Here is a 25,625-nt window from a genome sequence, read left to right on the forward strand (position 1 = left end):
TTCTTGTTTCTATGCTTGTCTGCTACTGCATAGTCACCACTACTTTATAGTTATAACAGGGGTTTTTTTTTCTTTCAATATTCATGCAGGGTGAACCTGAACTTATGCTGTATCTTTAGTACTTGTTAAGTGGTGAGGTTCCATTTAATATTAAAAATACTAGATTTTGGATAATAAGAAAACCAAATTGTGTTGATGGTCCAGAAATGCCTATTTATGACAACTCTTCTCTAGGAACAACTGGTTGGAGTATACAAGCCACACAACCTTTACACCATACCTTACAGCGCTTATCTGGTTCCAGCACTTTCTTCTTTCTCATAGCAAAGCCTCGCTTATGAGCAATTGGAAATCCCTGATAATGAAAAACTACCAGGATACAACAGCTCCAAAAGCTACTATATACTTTTCTCATCTGTGCCTCACACGTCTACTGATAGGTTTTGCTGGGTTATAGAGGCATGCGGGGGGTGGGGGGGAATACCCACCCACATACAGTACAGTTCATCAGCATACAAAACAACCACAAATTTGCCTCAATCTTATATCAGCACTTTTAAAAAAAATTGCAGACTTTACAAACTTTGCTGCTGGCCTATTCTTAGCTTCCCTGTGTTGCTCTGAGGTTTTCCAGGATGAAGAAAAGAGTGAAAAGTTTCTCCTGTGCTCTTATCAATTTACAGGCATTGGATTTACAGGAAATAAGCTTTTTTTTTAAAAAAAAAAACAGATTGTTTTGGTTTGGTGAAGATAAAATTGCCCGACTTGGTTTTAGTAACAAAGTGAAATTGCCCGACTTGGTTTTAGTAACTGTGCAAATAGAGTTTACAGAGAATGTAGAGGCAAGATACAGTTCTTCAGTTCCTTTTTAACAAGATAGACTGCAAACCACATGGGAACTGTGAAAGAAATAAGATCTGATCTATAGCTTTCTGATAAATTCAGAGAAGTAATCCTTATGACAGCATGGGGTGAACATACGAATGTCTGCAATGTATTTGTTAAACAATTTTGAAAGGGTTGAGCTGTTAAGATTTGAAAAACCATCCAGAGATTTATAAATCAACGTAGCCGTGTCCCAGAATTAAAATAATCATCAAAATAGGAAACCCATAATTAGAATGTTTTATTTCCCCTGTCAATTATCATTTTATAACATTCATAGATATATAGGGCTCCAATATTAATCAGAGGTTGAATCTAAGAGGATGAATTAATCTATTTCACTGACCATTTTATTATCTGGCTCATCCTAAAGCTGATAATAGCTTTGAAGATCTGATGAAGATACTTGTCTTTCTCCTGCTGAGTGGCTTCGTTCGACTTCATACATACGAAGGGGAGAAAGAGTCTGCATATGGAAGCAATGAGTTATCATTCTCTTTCCTAATGCTACTATTCTAAACAATATAAGAATTTGCTTTAAGTTTTGTAAAGCATGTATGTGAAGAAAAGCATACAACTGTGGAGCTGGACAGGAGCACAAGTATCTTCTAGTCCAACCCTCTACAATGTCTGGGAAAACCATTTACATAACTCAAGGATAAGTTAACCATATATTCCCCATGCTACATCTGATTCCGCCTTCAAAGAGAGATAAAGGCACTAATTAGTCTCCAACAACCTTGCCCAAAGAATAATATCAAATATCAATTTTAGGCAACTATACAGCCAGTTCTTTTGATTTCCTCAATAGAAGTATGATTTAAGAGAGAGAAAGAGGAAATGGGAGGAGGAAATACAAGTCTTTAAAGCAATTATGTCAGATTCCCAGACAGAACGTATTTATGACAACAGAAGGAAGCCTAGCTATATAATAGATGAAATTATTTTAATAATTTTTAAATTAACCTGTACCTTCTTGGTATATTCCTGTAATGGGCAAAACTCACTAAATCCAGGAGATTTAGATGAGACCTACTAAAACATAATTATATGTTTAATAAGACATAATTATAAATCTAGAGTTTAGAAATTCAAAGATGCATACCCCACCCCATCCAGTACTTGATTTTAATCCAGTTTGAGTATTAGTTCACTATATCTAAGTTAGAAATGTACAATTGTAAGCAGGTATTAATGTATGGATGATGTTAGTTTTGATCAACAGCAGTGGAATTACCTTTGAAAACTGGAAAATATACAACACACTAGATGGATCATTATCAAGTGGGACTGGGCACGGGGTTGATAGCAGACTAAGTATAACTCAGTGGTAAAATCCATTTTTTTTTTACTACCGGTTCTGTGGGCGTGGCTTGGTAAGCATGATATGGCTTGGTGGGCATGGCTTGGTGGGCGTGGCAGGGGAAGGATACTGCAAAACCTCCATTCCCACCCCACACCAGGGGAAGGATATTGCAAAATCTCCATTCCCACCCCACTCTGGGGCCAGCCAGAGGTGGTATTTTCAGGTTCTCCAAACTGCTCAAAATTTCTGCTAACAGTTCTCCAGAACCTGTCAGAACTTGCTGGATTTCACCCCTGGTACTGACTACTATATTCTCATATTTCAAAAGATCAGTCGTGGTCTATAAAACTGTTCAGCTAAAAAAATTATCAAAATAATTCTTTTTTTTTTTTTTTAGCATTAACCATCCCCACCATTAAAACAAATCTTCAAAATCTTGCTTCCTCTGCCAGTTAAGTGTGTAAAATTATTCTTGGCCTATTCAAGACCAAAATTTTCTCTCTAGTCCCCTACTACTTTCTCTAGAGTGTTTTCTAAAAGGGGAAATAAAAGTAGAAGTGAACTTTTAGAAGATGGAAACTATTGATGAATAATGTTTTGTTTGACTAGCTTTCTTGCTTACAAATCATGTCTGAAGGAAGGAAAGTATATTTAAAATGAGAACAACAAGCTTGCTGATAGAAGACATATGTTAAACTGCCTGAGAAACCCCAACTAAGAAAGGTCAGTGCCTTGAACTCAGATAAATGTTTAAGGATTGGAAGGGAGAAGAGACATTTGATTTCACAAGGAAAGGAAAGCAAAACAAGCAAAGATCCTCAAGCTTTTTTCAGACTCAGTCTTGGCCCACCAAGCACCTATTATTCAGGAATTAGCTTATTCAGCAGCAGGTTCCAGACGCTACTGGCTAAATTAACTGTGTTATTGCAGACAAGAATTAAGCCGTATAGACATCATATTCTGTATTTGTTCCCTGCAATACATAGCTATATACATGTTAAAGCTTTATACAGATCAGGGGCAGGTTTCAAAACCTGTCGCTACTGGTTCGCTCGTTGGCGGGCGCGCTCTTGCATGTGCATGCGCAGAAGCGTCCGGGCAGGTGGGCGGAGCCTCCCACCGCTGCCACAAGTTCACCCAATCCGGGGAGAACCGGTAACAACCCACCACTGATACAGATACATAGACTGTGTGATTTATGTCACAGTTTAAATTCTAGTATTTTTCTTCCTTCCTTTCTGAGTCAGTACCCATTCTTTCGATTGGTTTTGAAGGCAGCCAACCCATGTTGGCATAATAAACTTCTCCAGCCTAGGACTGTGGCTTCCTGTTCATCAACTTCACTCTGTACAGAGATTATGCTTTAGAACCCTAACACTGAAATTCTGAGAAGTCACAGCCTTCAGTGCTGATTGGAAAGAATACTGAGAGATGCAGTTCATTTTTCTGCCAGGGAAGATGGCAACAAAGTTCTTTCTATTTATTTCCATAGACCTGTGATGGCAAACCTATGGCATGTGGGCACGTGAGCTGTCGCCCCAGTTTAGGGGTGAAATTCACTTATCTTCCCTACCAGTTCCCAAATGTGTGCATGCGTAGAGGCTTAAAAACATCGCAAAAAAGCAATGTCATGACATCCGCTTGGGTGGGCAGAGCCTCCTGCAGCTGCTGCTACCGGTTCGCCTGAGCCAGATAGAACCGGCTGAATTTCACCCCTGCCCCAGTTCAGCTCTGCTGCGCATGCATATGCCTCCCACCAGCCAGCTGGTTGTTGGGTCTCTGCCACACATGTGTGTGGGGTCATGTGCGCATGCATGGTGGGTGGGGTGTATGCAGGGTGCGTGCGCATGCAGTGGTGGGCACATGTGGGGGGGCATAGACATTGCATTTTGGGGGTTCAGATGTGCACTTGCACTTTGGGCACTCGGTCCGGAAAAGGTTAGCCATCACTGCCATAGACTATGGCACTCTGTCAAAAGATGTGACCTGATACAGGCATGGCTCAAATATCAGTCATATCTCCTTCCCAGAATTCCCCCCCCCCGACTATACTTTTAATCATCTTCCCTGATGCAGTGTTATCAGAAACAATTAATTGGTAAACCATTTGGTTGGGAAAAAAATACATTAACTCAGATAAATTTTTTTTCTGAGCAAATCCAAAAAATTGATCTAAATCGTATCAATTTTGGAGCAAATATAGGTTCTGTCGGACTAGTAACAGTGGGCCATTGAAAATAAGAACAGGAAGGGCAAACAGTAGTTTTGCTTGGGGGGAAAGGAAAGAATTATGGGGAACTATAATTCTCTCGGATCATGACAAGATCTGAAAAAATGAAAACAGTGAAACTGAAAAGGAGAGGCTTACAGAAATTTTAAGTGGGGGGGGAGCATAAGGAAAGGATATTGGTGTATAATGGATAGGGTTGCTAGGTAACAACTTAGAGATCCCCAGCATGTATTCATTCTCTGATAAAGCAGGAGACAAAGCATTCAGGGTTTCTTTTGATTTTTCCTTTCCCAGGAGGGCATGGGGAACATGGAAAAGTACAATTTATGAGGAGAATTTAGAGAGAAAAAGCCATTCAAAGGAAGAATCACATTATTGAAGAGAGCAAAATTAGGAAAGGAACTGCATAAAAGAAGAATGGGTATTTCCATTTCCTCCAATCTGAGTCTTCCAGTTATACTGGACTACAACTCATATCAGTATCTCGACCAATGGCAATTTCTGACAGAAGGATGAGCAATTGTATGCATGCTGTATGCACATATGTGTTAGGATAGTGCCTCTATTTTTAAACATCATAATCTTTGATACTGAAGAACACTTCAGTGTGGATTGTTATATTGCAAATATTAATTTAATTGAAAAGTAATAAAATTGCAATGTAGCTATTTAACTATCTTGATCCTATAAGGTGATAAGAGCCCTCAGTTCTCCTAACTGACAGTGGAAAAGAAATATTCCTAACAATTCTAGGGGCTTTTATAAATGCCTCTGCACAAACTTGTCCATTGAGTCAATTAACAGTTTTCCCATGTTACCTAATAGATACTATATTATTGTTGTCAAAAAATATCTTCCTATTCCAGGTCATTGGAAAGGACTGAATAGGTGGATAAAAATACCAAATCCAGTCTAAATATCTGGCTTAATTGGTTTTTCATGTTCAATTAAAAACAAAATATTTGCATAAATTCATTCTAAGAAGGTGGGAATGTATAGGTAAAACCAGAGAATAATATATGTTCAGAAATTGTTTAGTCTACCCTAACCTTTACCCAATAGAACATTTATAAATTATAAATTAGGTTCCTATAGATCCCATAAAGATAATACCTGTAAAAATACGGGTTATAAATTAGCACAGGGGTAGTCAGATAAAAGAGCAACTTTGTAATGAGTTGTGCTTCTACTGCAGCATGATTTCACAGTGCTGACACAGTATTGTTTCATTACATACATAAAGCTAAAATTAATTCCAGTATTTAGCATAGGTTTCCATGACTACTTAAGCTTACAATGGTTAACAATTATACCAAAGGAATATTAGTCCTATTTACTTCTACATAAAACAAAATATTGACAATTATGTTAATTAAAGAATATAAGAGCCAGTTTGGTTTCTAGTTAATGCATCAAGCTAAAAACTGGGAAACCACGAGTTCTAATCCCACCCTTAGCACAAAATCATTTGGATGACTTGAGCCAAACACTCTTTTGCAGCCCTAGGAAGGAAACAATGGTGAACCACTTCTGAAAAATCTTGCCAGGAAAACTGCAGGGACTTGTCCAGAAGTCAATATGAATTCCAAGGGGAAAAAAATGATAACAACTAGTATCTTGCTGACTGAAATTTTATTTATTAAAATGGTTGGTCCAGTCTTTTATGTATCATCTACAAGCTTCCCATGAAGCTACTAGTGAGAAATTAAAAGGATAATGGATTATTAAAATTCAAAATAGAAATAGAAAGCAGAATGGATAGACCAGCCAGAAGCTAGCAGACAACCATATGAATTCAAATGAATTCTGGGATATAATATTCAGTTTGTAGCTCATTAATACAAAACTTCAAGTCTTTTGTTAAACAATTCATTAAAACAAACATTTTATGAAATCATCAAATTCATTTGAAACCAGGAATCCATTTTAGAAGAGGAAACAAATGCATTCCTTCCAAGGATGATTGATATATTTTGACTCTTAAAAGCTGATATGCCCCCCCCCAATCAGTCTTGTACTATCTGTTACACTGACTGTATCAGTTAGACTGTCAGAGGATCAGCACATTCCAAGTAACGTCATAAGGGTGTGCAGTTGAAATTGCAAAATAAGATGAAGCCTTCTCAAGAGCCCATTATGGGTTTAGACCCTACAATGGGTTAGACTAGAGAGAAGTAAAAACAAACTTGTCATTTTTCAAAAGACAGTAATTTCCAGACAAATGGAAACTGATAATCTCTGGTAGCTGAAGCTCATGCTGAGCCTTCAACCCTTTAGGTTCATTTCCTAAACTCATTTACATTGAATGTATTACTTGCAAAAACCCAGTTCCTGATTTTGAGACAAATTTGCAGCAACCGCTCCCCCCAAAGAAAAATATTTTGTTAATTGTGCTTTGCAATAAAAGATCTGTGCTGGTGTCAAAAGCAATAAAAAGGATAAAGTCATGCCACAGTTCTAATCAATCCGAAATGCCTACATAATAGACTTGTGAGAAGATTAGCAAAATTTTCATTATTGTGCGGGGGAAAAGGCTTTGTTCAAGGAAATTCTCAGTTTTTTAAAATAGAAAGCCATTGGGCTCCTTTGATCATGTGGGAGGCAAAAAATGATCCATAGTTTGAAAGAATGAAACACGAATGTAAAACTTCTAGTGCAACTATTGCTACTGCAATGCAGACTCACACCAAAATAGAATGATTAAAATAAAACGGAATTAGTAATACTGACATTAGGACAATTACAGCATTACATGCAAAAATGTAAGTGCTTTTATGAAGTTTCAGACCCATAATAGAAATTATAGAGCCACAGAGTTCCATTGCCACAAGGCAGGAAGCTCAGAAGTAAAAGATGCCAACTTGTAGAAACACATGGCTGAATGTTCAGATGGATTCTGAATTTGTCTCTAAGCAATCTGGTATCCTCTTGCAATTCAACTCCTCCATTTCCAAGACAGTATCATGTGGGAGACAGGAGGTTTGGAAAGGGAAACCTTCATAGGGTTGTTGTTGTAGAGAAAATATGAGGGAGAAGGAGTATTATTCTATTCTCCAAAGCATCTGAAGAGAGACCAAAAAGCAGTGGATGGAAACTAACGAAGGAGAGAACCAACGTAGAATTAAGGAGAAATTTTCTGACAGTTAGAACAATTAATCAGTGGAATGACTTGCCTCCAGAAGTTGTGGGTGCTTTAACACGGGAGGCTTTTAAGAAGAGATTGGACAATGATTTATCTGAAATAGGGGGTTGCTTGCTTGAGTAGGGAGTTGGACTAGAAGACCTCCAAGGTCCCTTCCAATTCTGTCATTCTGCTATGCTATTCTGATATTGTATGTTCTTTGCCTTGAGTTATTTATAAAAAATATGAAAGCTGGGCTATAAATAAATGTGTCAAAGCAGCATCTGCTCTGTAAGGCAGCTTATTTCCTACCTGGATCAGGATAGTGTTGTCCTTGACAATTTCAGAGAGAATTCTTACTGATCTTTTGCAAACCTAGTTATGTTTAATGTCATACTGACATATTCCTTCAGGGCAGTATTCCTTTGGGCAGTATCTATTTCCTGCTTGAAATCACAGGGGAAAAAAGAAATGAGAACCCTACATATATAAAACAATTTTACTACATGATAATCATTTTTAAAGAGTGCTTTAATCCATTTTTGAAGAGACAGGCCTAACTTTTCAACTTCAAAAGAAACTCAGAATTCAGATTCCATTCATCCAAATTAATAGATTGTATGTCAAAGTTCAATGATACATCAAATTGATATCAGAATATGCATGAAATGTATGATTTTGGCAATATATAAGTCAAACAAACAAGATACTGTATCTATAATCTGAGAACAAAAAAGACAGCACAGAATAATTTTAGGGCAACAGAAAAATGGCTGTTTGGGATTAAGGATGCTCACTTGCTGTATGCCTCTGTATTTAGTCCATAGCTGTAGCTGTATCAGTTGCTAATGCTGGTGCTAATGGTTAATGATTAATTAGAATTGCAGAAAAAATAATTGCTACCAACCTGCCTTCCAGTGAGAACCTATATACTGCACTAGTCAAAAAAAGGGCTGTGAAAATATTTACAGACCCCTCACTTCGTGAACATAAACCCTCAAAAACGACACTATAGAGCACTGCACACCAGAACAACTAGACACAAGAACAGTTTTTTCCCAAATGCCATCACTCTGCTAAACAAATAATTCCCTCAACACTGTCAAACTATTTACTAAATCTGCACCACTATTAATCTTCTCATCGTTCCCATCACCCATCTCCTCCCATTTATGACTGTATGACTATAACTTTGTTGCTTGTATCCTTACGATTTATAATGATAGTGTTTCCTGATTGCTTATTTGTACCCTATGATTATCTTTAAGTGTTGTACCTTATGATTCTTGATGAACATATCTTTTCTTTTATGTACATTGAGAGCATATGCACCAAGACAAATTCCATGTGTGTCCAATCACACTTGGCCAATAAAAAATTCTATTCTATTCTATTCTATTCTATTCTATTCTATTCTATTCTATTCTATTCTATTCTATTCTATTCTATTCTATTCTACTCTACTCTAATCTACTCTATATTCCTATTCTACTCTACTCTACTCTACTCTACTCTACTCTACTCTACTCTACTCTACTCTACTCTACATTCTATTCTATTCTATTCTATTCTATTCTATTCTATTCTATTCTATTCTATTCTATTCCTATCAAGAGCTCCAAATCAGTTCAACTCTTTAAATATATGCATTTTTCAATTTAGGAAAGATAAATATGTATCATCTGCATAATCCTCTTTGGTTTCTTAGTTTCTTTTCTTATTTCTCTGCAATCAAAGTCAGGCTCGGAGCACTCCCAAATGACGTTTGTAGTATCACCTTCAAACCACAAATCATTATGCAATTATTCTGTCTCCTTTCTCATGTTAATTTTTTTGTAAATAGAAGAGAACCAAGAGGCAATAAAAAAATGAAATGGCTATAAATTAAACTGTTATTGCACTTTAAAAACATTCCTAAGGTGGTGTAAAATATAAACATTATTTCAACCCTCAGCCCTCCACAAATAACAGCTTCTGCAAGAAGACTTCAAAGATTTTCCCCTGCTGTCTGCATCCATATCTGCTTCACTAGTTCCATCAGAAACATTTTCTGCACATACATAGATACATTGAGACAAACAGGGACAACTGGGAAAGCCTTCAAATCATCTACAGTGAACTTTCTGAGGAATGTGTCTGCACTCATGCCAATGTATTTTGCAAAGTGCCCCTTCTGAATGCTGCTCATAATATGTATTCAGAGGTACAAAGAGACAAAGGTATGAAATCCCTGGGGAAGGAAAAGGGGGGGGGGACCAGAAAAAGAACCAATGTTCCCTATTTCCATTCCAAGTCCTGTCTTTTCTCCAAAGAACAGGGGGAAAAAAGAAGATGAAATGTTTTCTTATAGCACCTTATGTAAAATAGCCAAGAACGATATTCAGATATTGAAACTTCAGCTCCTCCCAAAATGACTTCTGATATCAAGGCACACATTTCTATGCAGGATTACTGTACTTCTTATGAACTCTGACTCCTTCACAACTGAAGGAAATAGCCAGTGGTTTCCTTGCATGGGTGCTATCTTATTCACTTTTGCAGAAACAGACATGTCCTTCTGCTAGTTTGCCAGAAACTAGAAATATTGGCTAGAAACAAGAACATTATCTCTCTTAGTGCTCAAGGAACACACAAAGGAATGAAGTCCTCCTCCCAGTTGTACTGAATTCAATTGAATTCTAAGAGCTCTGATTATTATAATTAAATCATTTTAATTGAAAATGTATGGCCAAATCAGAACACATTTAAATGTATGAATAAACCACACTTTTACATGTAATACTCAAGGCATGACTTTAAGCAAATCAGATTATGTATATTTTTTCTTAAAATAAACTATAAAAGGGTGGTTTAATATTTTCCCTAACATCTTTTTTCCCCAGGAAAAATACCAAGATAGCAGTGGCAGCTCTCAGATACTTGACCCCCCCATATGTAAATCAGCTGCAAGCGAAGTCTCATTAAGAAATCCCTTTCTGGATTTTAATCTTTTCTTTCACTTTGGTCATCATTGTGTTCTGTCTGGACCCCGATTAAACCGTGAGTCTTATGTGGTGGATATCCCTGTGCCTTTTCTCTTCCCATCCATCCCAAGAAAGCAAGCGTCAACTGCTTTCCCTTCTGTGGGCCTGTTTTGAGCGCTGATTAAAAATGCAACTATTTTAGGGCTCTTGTCACTTGAAACTAAATAGGATTCTTCTCAATTTCAGCAATTAGAAGAGAGGGAGAGGGAATGCTAGCCAGTCGCCTTTCCCCTACTGAGCCTGTAAACAACCACAAAACAAAAGTTCAGCCTTTCATGACAGCTTTGAACCAGCAACCACAAAGTGGTTGGTTAAAGGTAAACAGTAGAGTCCTGTAAGGGAGTGGGGAAGCACAAGCACCCATGCCAGTCACTCAGAACAGAGGCATTTGCAAAGGAGAGAATGATGCAGAAGACGTGGACCACAGCTAACAAGAGTAGAAAATACCTCTTCTGAAGCAAAGCCAGACACCTGAATAGAGAGTGCCTTCCCAGCAGATCAAAGATGGGATGGAGTTGTTATACTCCATTCCTACCATCTCCAAAGGGTAGCTAGAGCATCTTCATGATGGGACAAATGCAGATCAGCCTAAATCAACTAGGGTTTCCAAATACCAACTCTTCAACATATAACCAAAAAGAATTTTTCACCCTAAATCAGAAACAAATTGTGGAGGGTTTTCTGTGAGGTAGGAGTGGGGGCTTACAGTATCCCTTCTATTCTGCTGTATTGTTGTCTATGATCCAATACAGAAGAATAATGAATATTAAGAACACTACCAGTTCATAACAGCTGCATGAATATACACTATGTACAATATACATTAACAGCCATTCTTGGATCTTTCAAACAGCATAGTCATTGTTACTACATTAATATACAGAATATGTACTTGTTATAATATGCCTCAATCTACAATATGACCAGGAAGAAAGGGAGGGAGGGAGGGAGGGAGGGAGGGAGGGAGGGAGGAAGGAAGGAAGGAAGGAAGGAAGGAAGGAAGGAAGGAAGGAAGGAAGGAAGGAAGGAAGGAAGTTAAACAGGTGGCCTTTGGGCCCATTTAATAAGTCAGTTACAAAATGTTGCAGAATGTATAATCAAACAAAAGATAGGAACTTCCATGCATTGAATAAGTCTAGCAGAATATAGATTAATAAACTTTGGGAAGAAAAAGTCCACAGTGAATAAAATTTAGACTAGGATTAGAACAAGGCTGAAACAATTTTCTCATAAGAAAATTATTCTCATAGCCATACATATTTTCCTAGACACTGCCAATTAAAAGTAGTACTTCTGTTCAACGTTCACTAATTAAATCACAATAGCTGGCATCTCTCTCATATTTTTTAATATAATAAGAAAATGAAATGTCATGCAGGGAGACAACAAGTTTGCTTCTTTGCCAAAACAGAGAAAATGACATCCTTGGATCCAAGACCATACCTTTGATGAATTTTATTATGGTCCCTCATGATGCTCTTCCCCAAACATGGCTCCTCATTTATCATGGGACCACATAATCTTACCGAGCCTTATTCTCTCACTTGCTTCCTCATTATACTTAAGGATGACTTAAACTATGCTTCTCCTTTGGAAGAAGAGTTCATGCCCAAGAAGCACTTTGCCTTACCCAGGCGCAGAAGGAAGAAGATTGTACTTACAAAGACTCCAAGGAAAGAGTTGAGCAGCAGTATCTTTTTCCCAGCACAGGAATCACAGGAATGTGGCATGAGGAGCAGCTTTAGTTATAAACTCTTGGTGCAATTGTTGCACAGGGAAACTCTTCATCAAGAACCAAATTTTCTGTCAACAAACTGCAAAGGGTATGAGACCAGCCTCCTGACATAAACTGAGTTAAGGGCTGGAAAGCTACATTTTGGTGGGGGGCATGCAAAGCATTTAATAGAAGAAAAGAAAAAAGGAAGGCATGTGAGGTGAGGCTGTCTCTGGAAGCTCAAGCTCTGAATCAACAGCCAGTACAATAAGCTCTGGCTAATACTGAGAAGAACAGCATGAACTCAAAGGCAAAAAGAACACACAACTCTCAGGAGAAAGAGGGGCCCCTCAGTCCTTCTATTTAGTCTCTGCCCTCTCTCTTCTCTCTCAAGTGCCTTCAGAGGACAAACATCACCACAACTTAGGTCTGAATTTGGATCGTCTTTCAAGGGAGGAATTCATAAATTGATAAAATAAATTAATCCGTTTATTTATTTATGGCAATCACTACAAAGATAGCATGTTAAATGCAATTATTTGAACAAAGTACTCTGGCTTTAGAGTATTTAAACTTTTGTCTGTAGTGGAAGATCTGGCTCTTGCATTACTGATAATCCAATTGTTTATCTGCAGTGAGTAACACTGAACTCAACTAGACTTACATCCTAATAAAACTATAGTCTGAAAAACTTTTCAAATAATTTACTAGGTATCCATGCAAGTAAAAATTGTCTCAACCAAAGATTCATATGACCGTAGACTCCTAGCATTAGTTTCCAAAGTTTCTTTGGATACCAGGTATAACCAAAGAGAACTGAAATGCTTTTTCCACACTAGCAAATCAAGTTGAAGCAACAAACTCTGACTATCAAACATACAATAATCGCTTTTGGTTAACATACATTCTATGACCATACAATATATTCTGAGAATACATTAATTTAAAAATTGTTAATATTCCATTGTCAATACCCTCAAGGAAGTACATTCTCAGAATTCAAATTGCTACCTATCATCATTATGAAAACATTATTTTTCCCCAATAAGATGCAAAATTATAATTTTGAGCAATATCTAGAACAGGGGTGTCAAACTCATGTTGTCATGGTGTCATCACATGACATTTCAGGGCTTTTTCCCCCTTCACTAAACTGGGTGTGGGGGTGGCCAGTGCATGACGCATCCAGCCTGTGGGCCGGGAGTTTGACAGCCCTCATCTAGAATGTAGATCAGTGTCTTGGAGGCTATTTAAGTAGGGAGATGTGCACATCCTGATACCCAAATACACTTTTTATTAAGAACCAACCTTTCTATCAACAAGCAGTACATCCAAAAAGGAGAGCGGGCACACTGTTCAATATATGTATTAATAAATATTTTGTTGCAATATTTTCAGGATCAGACTCAATAAAGATAATAGGAGTTAGAGCTTTAAATATATTTCTTTTTAATTATGATAGGCATTCTATATTCACTGAATATTCAAGGTAGAAGCAACGAGAATGGTGAGGGTGGCTCCTTATATATACAAGGGGTGGAGCTAGGAATGGGAGTGGTAAGTTATGAATACATTAAAGTCCAAAGAATAAGTTAACCTCTGATGTTCCATATATACATTATTTACACATTGGAGAATAAGGCATTTACATCTGACAAATCCCCCTCTAAATGCCGGTTCGTTACACAACACCAATTACATTCTGATTCAGGACAATATAATACATATAATTTAGAAGTTAAATATTTGTGTTGTTTAGAAGGTAAGGGTTTTGTTAATATGTCAGCTAATTGTTCAGAAGTATCGCAATGTATTGCTTTAATGAATCCGTCTTGAGACAGTTGTCTCACATGCTTAAACTTTATATCAATATGCCTGGACCTTTGTCCAATTGCATCGGATCTGGATATTTCAATGGCCGCTTTATTGTCTTCATGCATAATAAATGGTAAAGTGGGTTTCTTCCAAACATCAGTGATCAGATCATTGAACCATACAAGGTTATTTGCAGCCTTGGACAAACAAACATATTCCGCTTCTGTAGTAGAAGTGGCTACTAGTTCTTGTTTACCAGTATACCAGTAAACTGGACAATCATTCAATAGAAAAACATAACCAGAAGTACTCTTTCTGCATGATGTATCACCAGCCCAATCTGCATCAGCATAACAAGTAATTTTTGGTTCTCTGTCATTATTGGGTTCCAACATTAAACAAAAATCTAATGTACCCTTCAGATATCTTAGAATTCTTTTGACAGCTTCCCAATGATACAAGGTTGGTTTACTAACATATCTTGACAATAGATTGAGAGGTAATGCAATATCTGGCCTAGTCCAATTAGATATATAAAGGAGTGAACCTATAACTGATCTGTAAAATGTGTTGTCTTTAAACTCAGGGGAAGATTCATCAGTGTTTCTAAGAAAATCAGTTTGCATAGGGGTGTCACAGGTTTTGGCATTATTTAAGTTACATTTGTTTAGGAGTTCGATGATTTTATCTTTCTGTGTAAGTTTGAATCCCCTTTTAGTTTTGTTAATTTGCACACCAAGGTATTTATTCACTTTACCCAGAGATTTCAGTGAGAAGTGTTCATTTAACTTATTTACAAAGATTTCCCTGCTCTCTTTATGCTTTCCAATGTATAAAATATCGTCCACGTAAATTAATACAAATTCAATATGATCATTACTCTTTTTTACAAAGAAACAATTATCAGCAGTGGTGGCGTTGAAATCCATGGTCTTAAGTACTTTTACCAAGCAATCGTACCATCTTTTGCCGGATTGCTTTAATCCGTACAGACTCTTATTTAATAACCAAATTTCGTTCTTATTAGTGTATTGACTGTGTGGTGCTCTTACATATATTTCCTTATCTAATTTTGCATGTAAGTATGCGGTCTGTATGTCATATTGGAATACGTCCAGATTGAGTGCAGATGCTACTACAAGGGCTGTTTTGACACTCTCTGTTCTCACTGTGGGTGAATATGTATCAGTATAGTCTTCTGGATATTTTTGTGCATAGCCTTGTGCAACTAGTCTAGCCTTGTATAAGGTATTGCCTCCTTCTAAGTTCTTAATTTTATAAATCCACCTGGTACCTATAATTGTTTTATCCTTAGGTGCGATCGCAGGTGTGAATACATTTAATCCTTGTAAACTTTCCATCTCTTTTTCCATAGCTAGTTCCCATTTTTCTCTTTCTTCATGTGGAAGTTTCAATACTTCTTCATATGTATTAGGTGTTATTTGTTCTCCATTCATATGCATTATGTAATCTTTGTATTTATTTGGTATTTGGTTTCTATTGTTTCTAATAGTTCTTTCAGGCTTGCTATGATTATCATGCAAATATCTAGCTTCCTTTTTTGTTAATGTGTCTGTCTTTATTTTATGCTGACTATTAGTCCAAGTTTTGGTTTTGTTCTTACTTTTGTTAATATTTTGATTTTCTGTTGTTCCTTCCTCGCAAGATATCGTATCTTTACATTTATTAGGAAATATTTCATTAAGGTGCAATTTTGACCAATTGGCCTGTTCATGGAACACAGCTGTTCTGGATACTATAAATTTGTTATTACTATCAATAAATCTGTACCCTTTGGTTCCAGTTTCGTATCCCATGAATCTTAATCTCCTGGATACGTTTTCTCCCTTTCTCCTCAATTGTTTAGGTATGTGTACGTCTGCAGTGACTCCAAATATGTGCATGTGTGATAATTTGGGTTTTCTATTGTACATCACCTCATATGGTGTCTTATTCACAATACTGGACCAGGTTCTATTTTGAGTGTAATTCGAATAATGTAATGCCTCTGACCAAAATTGTTTGCCTAAACCAGCATCCTCTAATGTACACCTAATCATGGTTTGTAGTGTGGAATTTTTCCTCTCTGCAACTCCATTTTGAAATGCAGAAAAAGGATTGGACGTGAAATGTAACATTCCTCTATCCTTTAACCATTGGGAGAATTCTTTAGACATGAACTCACATCCCCTATCTGTCATAATTTGCTTTATTCTGATATTATGTTGTGTTTCTATACGTTTGTAGAATTCCTTAAATTTCTGAAATGTTTCATCCTTGTGCTTTAATGTGTAAACAAAACCATATCGGCTGTAGTCATCCACTATTGTTAGGAAGTAACGTTTTCTATAGGTAATTGAGGGACTTAATGGACCAACTAAGTCCATATGTACCAAATCAAAAATATTGTTAGTTGATCTGTTAGATTTTTTTGGTCTGGGACTGGTTTTTAGTTTGGTGGATTTACATACTGAGCATTCCAAATAATTTTCACAATTTTTTATTTTGACACCTTCTGCGTGTTCAGTCATTTTTTGTACTACAGGAAAGCTTGCATGTCCTAACTTCCTGTGTAAGATGTGAGCACACTCATCATGAATTGGTTTACCTATTTTTGGTTTCTTTTCCTTGTATGTATTTTTGTGATCATGAGTTATTCTACACTCATCATTGTCACTGTTACTGACATTTTCATCATCTGCTTCAATACAATCTTCCATATTTGAATCAATGTTATGTAAACATCTTTCTTTAGTTATCAGATAGGGTAGACCTCCTTTTATCATTACAGTACCTACATTTGTTTTGTTCTTTTCTATAGTTGCTTTCCCTTTTGAGAAAACTATATTGATATCAGATTCTCTGCTTAATTTTATGGCACTTAGTATGTTGTGAGGTATTTCTGGGATTAATAATACCCCCTCTATTTTCCCTAGACCAGGCAAGGTCACATTTCCTTTGCCTAGTACTTGAACCTTTTCTTGATTAGCTACCTTTATCACAAACTTATCTTCTATAAATGAAGATAATATACTTTTGTTGTTGGTGGTGTGATTTGTTGCACCAGAATCAATAAGCCAATTGTTATTCTCATCCTGCTGTGTTCTGGTGCTGTCTTGTTTATTTAGCCCATTCAGTGACCCAGATTTCCTCTCTTTTGAATTTTCTCTACCCCCTCTACCTTCTTTGTAATTTGGTGGACTTCTATATTTGTGTCTATCTGTGGAAGATTGTCTGTAATTATATTTGCTCCTATATTCTGGCCTATGTCTCTCTCTTGAGACTTTGGGACAGTCTCTTCTACTATGTTCCCTGGATCCACAATTGTAGCATCTAAAGGCCTCATTATGTTTATCTTGAAAGACTACTTTCCTAAAAGGTTTGTGGTCTGTTTGGTTACTGGATCGATTTTTTCTTGAATTGTCTTCTGCTATCAATTTGTTAGATAGACTTTCTATGGATAAATATCCCAAATTAATGGTATCTAAGTGTGACATAAAGCTATCCCATGATGGATCAAGTGAATTGATAATAACACTTTTCATTGTTTGATCTGAAATCACTTCCCCCCTCAATTGTAGCTCAGCTCTTATTTTGTTTAGATTTATCAAATGCTCACTTATAGAAACCCCTGGTTTTACTCTAGAGGAAAAGAAATCCTTAGACATTCTTGTGGTTGTAGCTACGCTATCGCTGTGAAATAGATTAAACATGCATTGAATTATTTCTGATACAGTTAGGTTTGGTTTGATGCTATGATACATTGCAGGAGACACGCTAGATATTATTATGAAAAATGCTCTATGATGTAAACAATCTATTTTTAAAGTCCAAGGTCTTCTTGGAGGGCTAGTTATAAAGAATAGTAAATTTTCTTTCATGAAAATAACCTGAAGCTGTTGATACCACTCTTGTAAATTAATGCCATCAATTCTAAGTTTTGGGAAGTCACTGGGTAAGTTACCTACATTATTCTGTCCATTACTTACAACCTGGGGCAGTCCGTGATCTCTCAAGTGCAGGAAATTACAGAACGGCATTGGGATGCTTGCAATGAGTCTGCGCGGTTCTCTGGCCAGTTCAAGTCCTTCTGGGTCGTCTACGTAGTTTCGCACATGCGCGTTGCTCATTTCTTCTTTGGTGGCGTCGTGGAAGGTTCTCTCCCTTTCAGCTCTCTCGATCCGCTCCTCCTCAGATGAGTCGGTCTCTGGCTCGGTTTTTGGGGTTCTGGTGGTGGCGACGGTTCTTTTCTTCTTTTTGTGTGCGTTGGTATTCGATCTTGTCTGTGGTGTAGGGCGAAATCGGCATGGCTCTCTGGGCTCGGGCGTCGTCGCTTTCGAAGTCAGGATGGGAGCGTGCAGGTCTTGAGTCGCCGGTTTGATTTCTTGCTTCTTCGTAGATGTCTTGGTAATTTTCAGTCTTGGCCCAAAAGCAGCAAAAAGTGTTTTCATTGCTGATTTTACTTGAGATTTTGTTAAATCGTCTTCACTTTCTGATTTTGGATCATCTGAAGAGTTTGAGACTTCTTTCTCACTTTCTTCGTCTGATAGTGTTTTTCGCGCCAGAAATTTTGAACTGAGCGTTTTGATTGGCTCTGCTCCATTCTCTTTTGAAGTTCGTTGAAACCAAGATGGCTGCCATTCAAAATTTCGCGCGGGATCACATCTTTTCTTTTTAACAACTATTTTCTCAGTAGTCATCTCACTTACGGTTTTTTGATCTTTGGGTTTTTCTTTAATGACGTTTTTTTCTCTCGCTGCTCCGCTGTTCTTCAGCATCTCCTGGAGGTCCGCGATGAGACTTTCATCATTCTTTTGGCTTTTTAGTATCTTTAATATCTCTGACCTGAGTTCGTTATTTTCTATTTCGATTTCTTTCTGGTCATTATTTTCACTCATTAGTTCTTCTTCTTCAGTGGTGTATTCTTCGGATTCTCTCGAAATCGCATTGGTGGATTCGTTGATCATCTCTTGATCAGTTTCTATTTCTTTGCTGTAGGCCCTGGTGTTGGGCCTATCTTTCTTGGACATTTTTAATTACTTATTGAGTCAATTAACCATCCTCTGCTACCAGATTGTTGCAATATTTTCAGGATCAGACTCAATAAAGATAATAGGAGTTAGAGCTTTAAATATATTTCTTTTTAATTATGATAGGCATTCTATATTCACTGAATATTCAAGGTAGAAGCAACGAGAATGGTGAGGGTGGCTCCTTATATATACAAGGGGTGGAGCTAGGAATGGGAGTGGTAAGTTATGAATACATTAAAGTCCAAAGAATAAGTTAACCTCTGATGTTCCATATATACATTATTTACACATTGGAGAATAAGGCATTTACATCTGACATATTTCCTTTTAACTTTCTCTAATTAAGGCTTATTTTGGGAATGATTCTCTTGATGAAGTATCCTCAAAATGTAAGGTTCCAATACAGAAAGCAGACTTTCAACCCAAAAGTTTTTTAAAAAAACAACAACGAAAAAGCAAGCTACTAAACACTATTTTAATTAGTTTCTTAGTTCTTCATTTCTCTTACTGAAATAGAAACTTTTTCTTTCCATGCTGTTATGCAATATACTTCCTCCAAACTGAACATGTCAAAATTATTATACTGCAAAATATTATTAAATATGGTGGGTGGAAGAAAGCCAGCATCATTCTAATTTTAAACTACATCTAATTCATACTTGGTTTTTGCAGTAGTTTGTTATTATACATGCACATATAATAGAAATTTAGTACTAAAAACTGATTTGCTGGGCAAGGCCAAGTGGATAAGCAAATTTTAGCTTATCATTCATCACCATAGACTTTTTTGTTTAAACTACTAATCACTTGTTCCTGATAGTTTTCAAACTCAGATCACTCAACAATCATCAGGAAGTATTGCTCTTTGACTGGGATTTAGGGGAAGCTATTTTGGTTCTTCATGATAGGAAATTACAGATGTTTCAACATCACTGTTTGTGTATAGTCCAGTCTCATATAGATGATAATGCATGCTTGGACCTGCTGGCAAATCATCAAAGCTTATTTTGAAGAAAGTTAGATTACGTGATGAATGCAAAATAGCTTGAAATGTTTATCTGTCTATACTCCTTTTTATCTGTCTTCACTTCTTATCATCTCAGTTAATTGAAGGCAATGCTAGACAGCTTCCTGTGGTTTGGCGCCACAACAGGCAACTGGGAGTTCATGAAATCATTATTTCATATCCGAAACCAACTTTCACTCTGCATAGCAGAGTCATTCCATTCCCATTACCAGCAATGGAACTCTCACACATTTGAACTGTGGGAACAGGGAATCTAGAATATTTCAATCTTGCCTGGCTATGAGCAATCAAACTAAACAAAGAGATCGTCATTTTTTTTATGGAACCATAGAGCAATAGAATACATGGAGAAATCATCTTTATTTACTCCTATTTACAATTATTTGCAACATTGCAATCATGTGACTCTGCTGCAACTATGAGACAGCAGGGGGTATGAAAGATTACTACTGAAAATGAAGATGTGTTTAGAATAATAGGGCTATTCTGGAAGGAGACCTACTGTAGTCATTTCAAATACACCTCTTTCAGGGTAAAGAATTAAAAAAAAAAATCAGTGTTCATCAGAGTTAAGAGATGATCCTATGATAAGAACAAAAATTCAAAAGCAATACACACTATTGACTTCTGGTTTTGTCTTTGAATCTTATTAAACTCCTAAGCAGAATTCTTCAAATAACCACGAAATTAATTGCTCAACATGTCAACAAAATCTAATTGCTTGCATCAAGCCTTGATTTTATTATAGGTAAATCTTGACTTTGACCATAATTGAGCTCAAAATTTCTGTTGCTAAGCAAAACAGTTGTTAAGTGAATTTTGCCCCATTTTATGATCTTTCTTGCCATAGTTCATTAGTGAATCCCTGCAGCTATTTAGTTAGTGCCGCAATTGTTAAGTCAATCTGGCTTCCCCATTGATCTTGTTCTTCAGAAGGTTGCAAAAAGTGATGACATGACTCTGGGACACTGCAACCATCATACAAACATGCCAGTTGCCAAATGTTCGAATTTTGATTATGTGACCATGGGGATGCTGCAATGGTTGTAAGTGTGAAAAAATGGTCATAAGTCACTTTTTTCAGTGCCATTGTAAATTCAAACAGTCATTAAATGAATGGTTGTAAAACTGAGGACTTCCTGCATTTTCTTTGGGTTTCTCCTGTAACTTATGTTAGAAAAAAGAAAACTACATTATCTTAAGGCTAGAATTAGTGGCACTTAACATAAGAAGGATATAAAAGGTACAGATATTACCATATTTAGTTCAAATTGATTTACACACAAAGGATGAATAGTTCACCACTTAGGCTGAATTCCAAAAAGTTAACCCAAGTTAGATATGGCCAGTATTTAACGAGAGACTAAACTGTAGACTAGGGGAAGTTATCCCCCTGCTCCCTCTTCCAAAGTCCTGGAGAAAAGCAGTGGCGATTTATATCTGTAATTGTTGTTAAGAAAACAATATGGAACTCTCCATTTAAAATCCAGTTCAGTTCCAGGGAAAGTTTATCTTATAATTTTCACATTTGAAATGTCCCAATAAATTAGTCCAAACATTTTCCAGTTGTCACCTTCATTTTGAATACTGTATCAGTTTCAGATAACTGGAATTTAAAAACATATTAGGATTGGTCAAAGATCAAAATTTGAAGGGGAAATGAGTTGCAGTACATGTGGACACACATGTAACACATGTTGGCAATTCTAAAAAAAGCTGTACCTTTGCTGAACTTTCTGCACTCAAAAAAAAAAAAATGCCCTTGATTTGATGATAGATGTTTTGTATGTGTCCATACAGCCCTTCAAATTTGGATCTCTCTTGTACCTTCTTTACCGTATCTGAAAGTGATTTCCTTTATAAGGTGGGGATAGCATATAGATTGAAGCAAAGTTATTCCAGTTTCTGTCACTTTACTATAACTATTCTTTACAAGACTATTTTGTTTCTTATATCCCATACAGGAGACATAGAGAACAAGTTTGGTGTAGTAATTAAGAATCAAGCTAGAAACTGGGAGATTGCAAATTTTAGTCCTGCAGTGGATACAAAGACAGCTGGGTGACTTTGGACCAGTCATTCCCTGTCAGCCTTTAGAAGCAGACAATGGCAAATCACTTCTGAAAAATCTTGCCAGAAACAGCAGGGACTAGTCCAGGCAATCATCAAAAGTCCAAAACTGACTTGGAGGCTGATCATCATCACACCCCAAATAGAATCTCAACTGTTTTATCTTAACAAGATTTGTAACCCTTTTACTAGTCCACACTGTTATTTGTTCAACTCTCCATGAATACTATTATAAGTCATTTGTAGTACTTTTAGACTCTGGAAGAAAAATAAAGAGAATTTTATCAACTTACACACCAGAAGTGTTTAAATAAATCTGTTCCTATTCATCTTAATCGTAAGATAATAAAAGGAAGGTTAACAGATCAATATTTTTATTAATTAATTTCCACCTGTTGTATTTCTTTCACTTTTTTTGGTAAAGCACTATTAATTAAAAAGCAATAGATAAATATGATCAACAAATATACCTGTTAAAGACAGATGAAAGATATTTATGACTAAAATCTCAGGTTTTGCCTTATGCTAATTTAAGCAAACCCTTCAACTGGAAAAATGAATCATAAACATGTCATTGTGGTTATTTTCCCTCTTGTGTAGAGCAAGCAGTCTTTTGATCACTAACAATTAAGCAGTCAGTTTTTAATCTATTATTTATCCCTGGTTCTTCTCTCACTTGCATTTGATTCCTCTAAGGAGTACATGGGAAAAGATTATTTTGCTTATAAAATTTAAGGAGATTCTAGTTCCGTATTTTTCCCTGAATATATTGCATTTTCCATTCTACTTTGTAAATGATTATTAATGCGAATCACAGCCAGGTTATTTTCTCCTGATGAGAATTATGATAGAAAAATTATCGTTGATTACAGCTGAAAAAACTATTTAGATTATTTTGGCTATATTTGATTGATGTGGCAAATTCTCTATTCTTCAAATGAAAAAATCATTTTAAAGGGTGGGCTTTATTTTTAAGAGGAGGTCTGGATAGCATAAAGACTTGTTTTAATTACATTTGGTCCTTCTCACAATCTACGTACAGACAGGATATATACACATATAAGCCATCTTCTTTCAGATTGTCCTTATTATATATTAAAATAACGTTGGTCTTTGATTCTCACACCAAAGATAGCCAGTAACATATCTGAACAAAAGCAAACACAACCAGAGGAAACAAAAGGAACTCTTAATTTTGAATATCCTGCTGGGCTAGCTGTAGCTGAGGTTTTTTTAATTTTGAGGACTCCTGACTAGATAAGAGAGTTTTAAAGTCAAGAATCTCTGCCCTGTCTAATAAGAGGAATAAGATGGGAACGAGAGGGAGGGAGGAAGTTAGGAGTTTCTTTGTTCCCTGAAAGTTTTGGCTAAAGGCCACCCATAAGGGAAGTGAGAGTCATAAAACAGATGCCACATGATTGGCTGAGGAATCTAGAACCAAGATCCCATACATATTTGTAATAAAATTAAACAATATCCTTGAAAGAACTGGATCTGCTGAGGTAAGGGGCATTTATTTAGTTAAATAAGGGATTGTTTATTTCAGTTCAGTGCTGCTTGCTCAAATCTAGATAATGTTATAGTTTGTTATCTGTTTGTTTTTCAGATTTTTTCAGCTGCTATCATCTGCAGTGATTTCAGCCTTATACTACTTCTAGCAACTGAACTATTCTCTGAAAACCTTTGCTATTTTTATTATTTATTTATTAATGTTTATATTTTAAGGGACATGGTGGCTAAGACGCTGAGCTTGTCGATCGAAAGGTCGACAGTTCAACGGTTCGAATCCCTAGTGCTGTGTAACGGGGTGAGCTCCTGTTACTTGTCCCAGCTTCTGCCAACCAGCAGTTCAAAAACACGTAAAAAATGCAAGTAGAAAAATAGGGACTACCTTTGGTGGGAAGGTAACAGCGTTCCATGCGCCTTTGGTATTTAGTCATGCCGGCCACATGACCACAGAGACGTCTTCAGACAGCGCTGGCTCTTTGGCTTTGAAACAGAGATGAGGACCGCTCCCTAGAGTCAGGAACGACTAGCTCATATGTGCGAAGGGCACTTTTACCTTTACCTTATATTTTATTAAAATATAAACATTCTTTTCTTGATTATTTCAAAATGACTTGGAATTGATAATCTGGTAAGTGAGGAAAACTGGCATTCATTTAAGGGCTTATTCCTAGAGAAGAAAGATATTTTTTCTGCCCCATCCAGAAATTGGTTGAATGAGGTATCTTCCTATTCAAAAAGAGATGATAACAGCATAAACCCCTGTTCTTTCACTGGTGGGAATAGTTATACCTGGGCAACCTGGAACTCTGATAGGGGGAAGTGCAAAGTTGGAAACCCCAGAAACAGGTCTGCCAGGCTGGTGTAGATATTGCTGATATGTACCTCCCCACCTTTTCCTTGTTTACAGCTTCAAAGGAAATCAAAATGGACTCAGGCTTGCATTGATTTATAAGTATATTTAGAACAACTATACCTGAATCAGAAATACATATAGCGGGTAAGGACATGCTCTGGTGCTCTGTGTGCCTGCTTAGTCTGTTACCAAGCAGAAGTACCCAGTAAGCAACCTCAAAGCTTCTGCTCCTTCATTCTCTTTAATGGTTACTGTAAAAATGAACCACTCTCAATAAATGTTTTTTTTGTAAAGCTCCATACATTGTCACACTATTTTTACTCTGCCATACTATAAATATTGAAAAAAATTGCAACCATCATGTGTGCTATCACTTTTATCAATAAATATCTCTCTCTAACATACCTGGCCAACAGGGTTAGAGTTTTCTGCAAGTATTTAACCAAATGAAGAAAAGGGTGTCAGCAAGTAAATTCCTACACTCAGAATTTCTATGAACTCAGAATCAAAATCTGAATTATTTTGGACTTATTTATCAAAATGAAGATGCACAATCACTTTCTGTGCCAACATACAAATGACAAGGACCCAAGACCTGTAACAGAAGCCCAACGATGTTTATGGCAGAAAAAGAACTCAAGGCAGAGTACTAGATCCATAGTCATAGCCCTGTCAGATGATGTCTGTCTATGTCTGCCTGTCTGCCTGCCTGCCTCTTACCTACCTTTTTAAAGGCTTTTATGGTTGAGTGCTCATCATGAATGTCATATGCTCTGCCTTAAGCATACCATTCTATCAGCTTCAATCTCCCCACCTCAGTTCAGCTAGTATCTGCTGTACAGGTATTGTTATCCTATTTTAACCATGCTTGCCAAAAGATGATTACACATTTTATGTATATTGCAATATTTGTTTTGCTTTTTATTAGGATCAATGCGAGTAACTTGTGTTTTAAAGTTCATAATTTTGTATCTTTTTACTAATTGTGCAATGATTGCAGTAAAGATATTTCGCTGTGCCCTTAAGACTTTGCTGTTCC

The 25,625-nt window shown here is 36.7% G+C and overlaps 1 protein-coding gene across 4 annotated transcripts in view; it reads right to left on the minus strand.

Annotated features, from left to right (window-relative positions):
• Window positions 1–25,625, minus strand: part of TMCC2 (transmembrane and coiled-coil domain family 2) — a 103,685-nt gene that overhangs the window by 17,860 nt on the left and 60,200 nt on the right. Inside the window, exon 1 of one of the 4 annotated variants that reach the window (XM_034414431.3) lies at window positions 12,227–13,168. The exons of the other annotated variants lie outside the window; for them this stretch is intronic. Within the exon in view, the coding sequence (XP_034270322.1) occupies window positions 12,227–12,295 (69 nt within the window). The 5' untranslated portion in view covers window positions 12,296–13,168. Of the gene's footprint in view, window positions 1–12,226; window positions 13,169–25,625 lie in introns of those variants that run through there. 4 annotated transcript variants of the gene reach the window in all.

This window comes from Pantherophis guttatus, chromosome 3 (assembly GCF_059756535.1).
Source record: "Pantherophis guttatus breed Tessera chromosome 3, ASM5975653v1, whole genome shotgun sequence".
NCBI lineage: Eukaryota > Metazoa > Chordata > Lepidosauria > Squamata > Colubridae > Pantherophis > Pantherophis guttatus.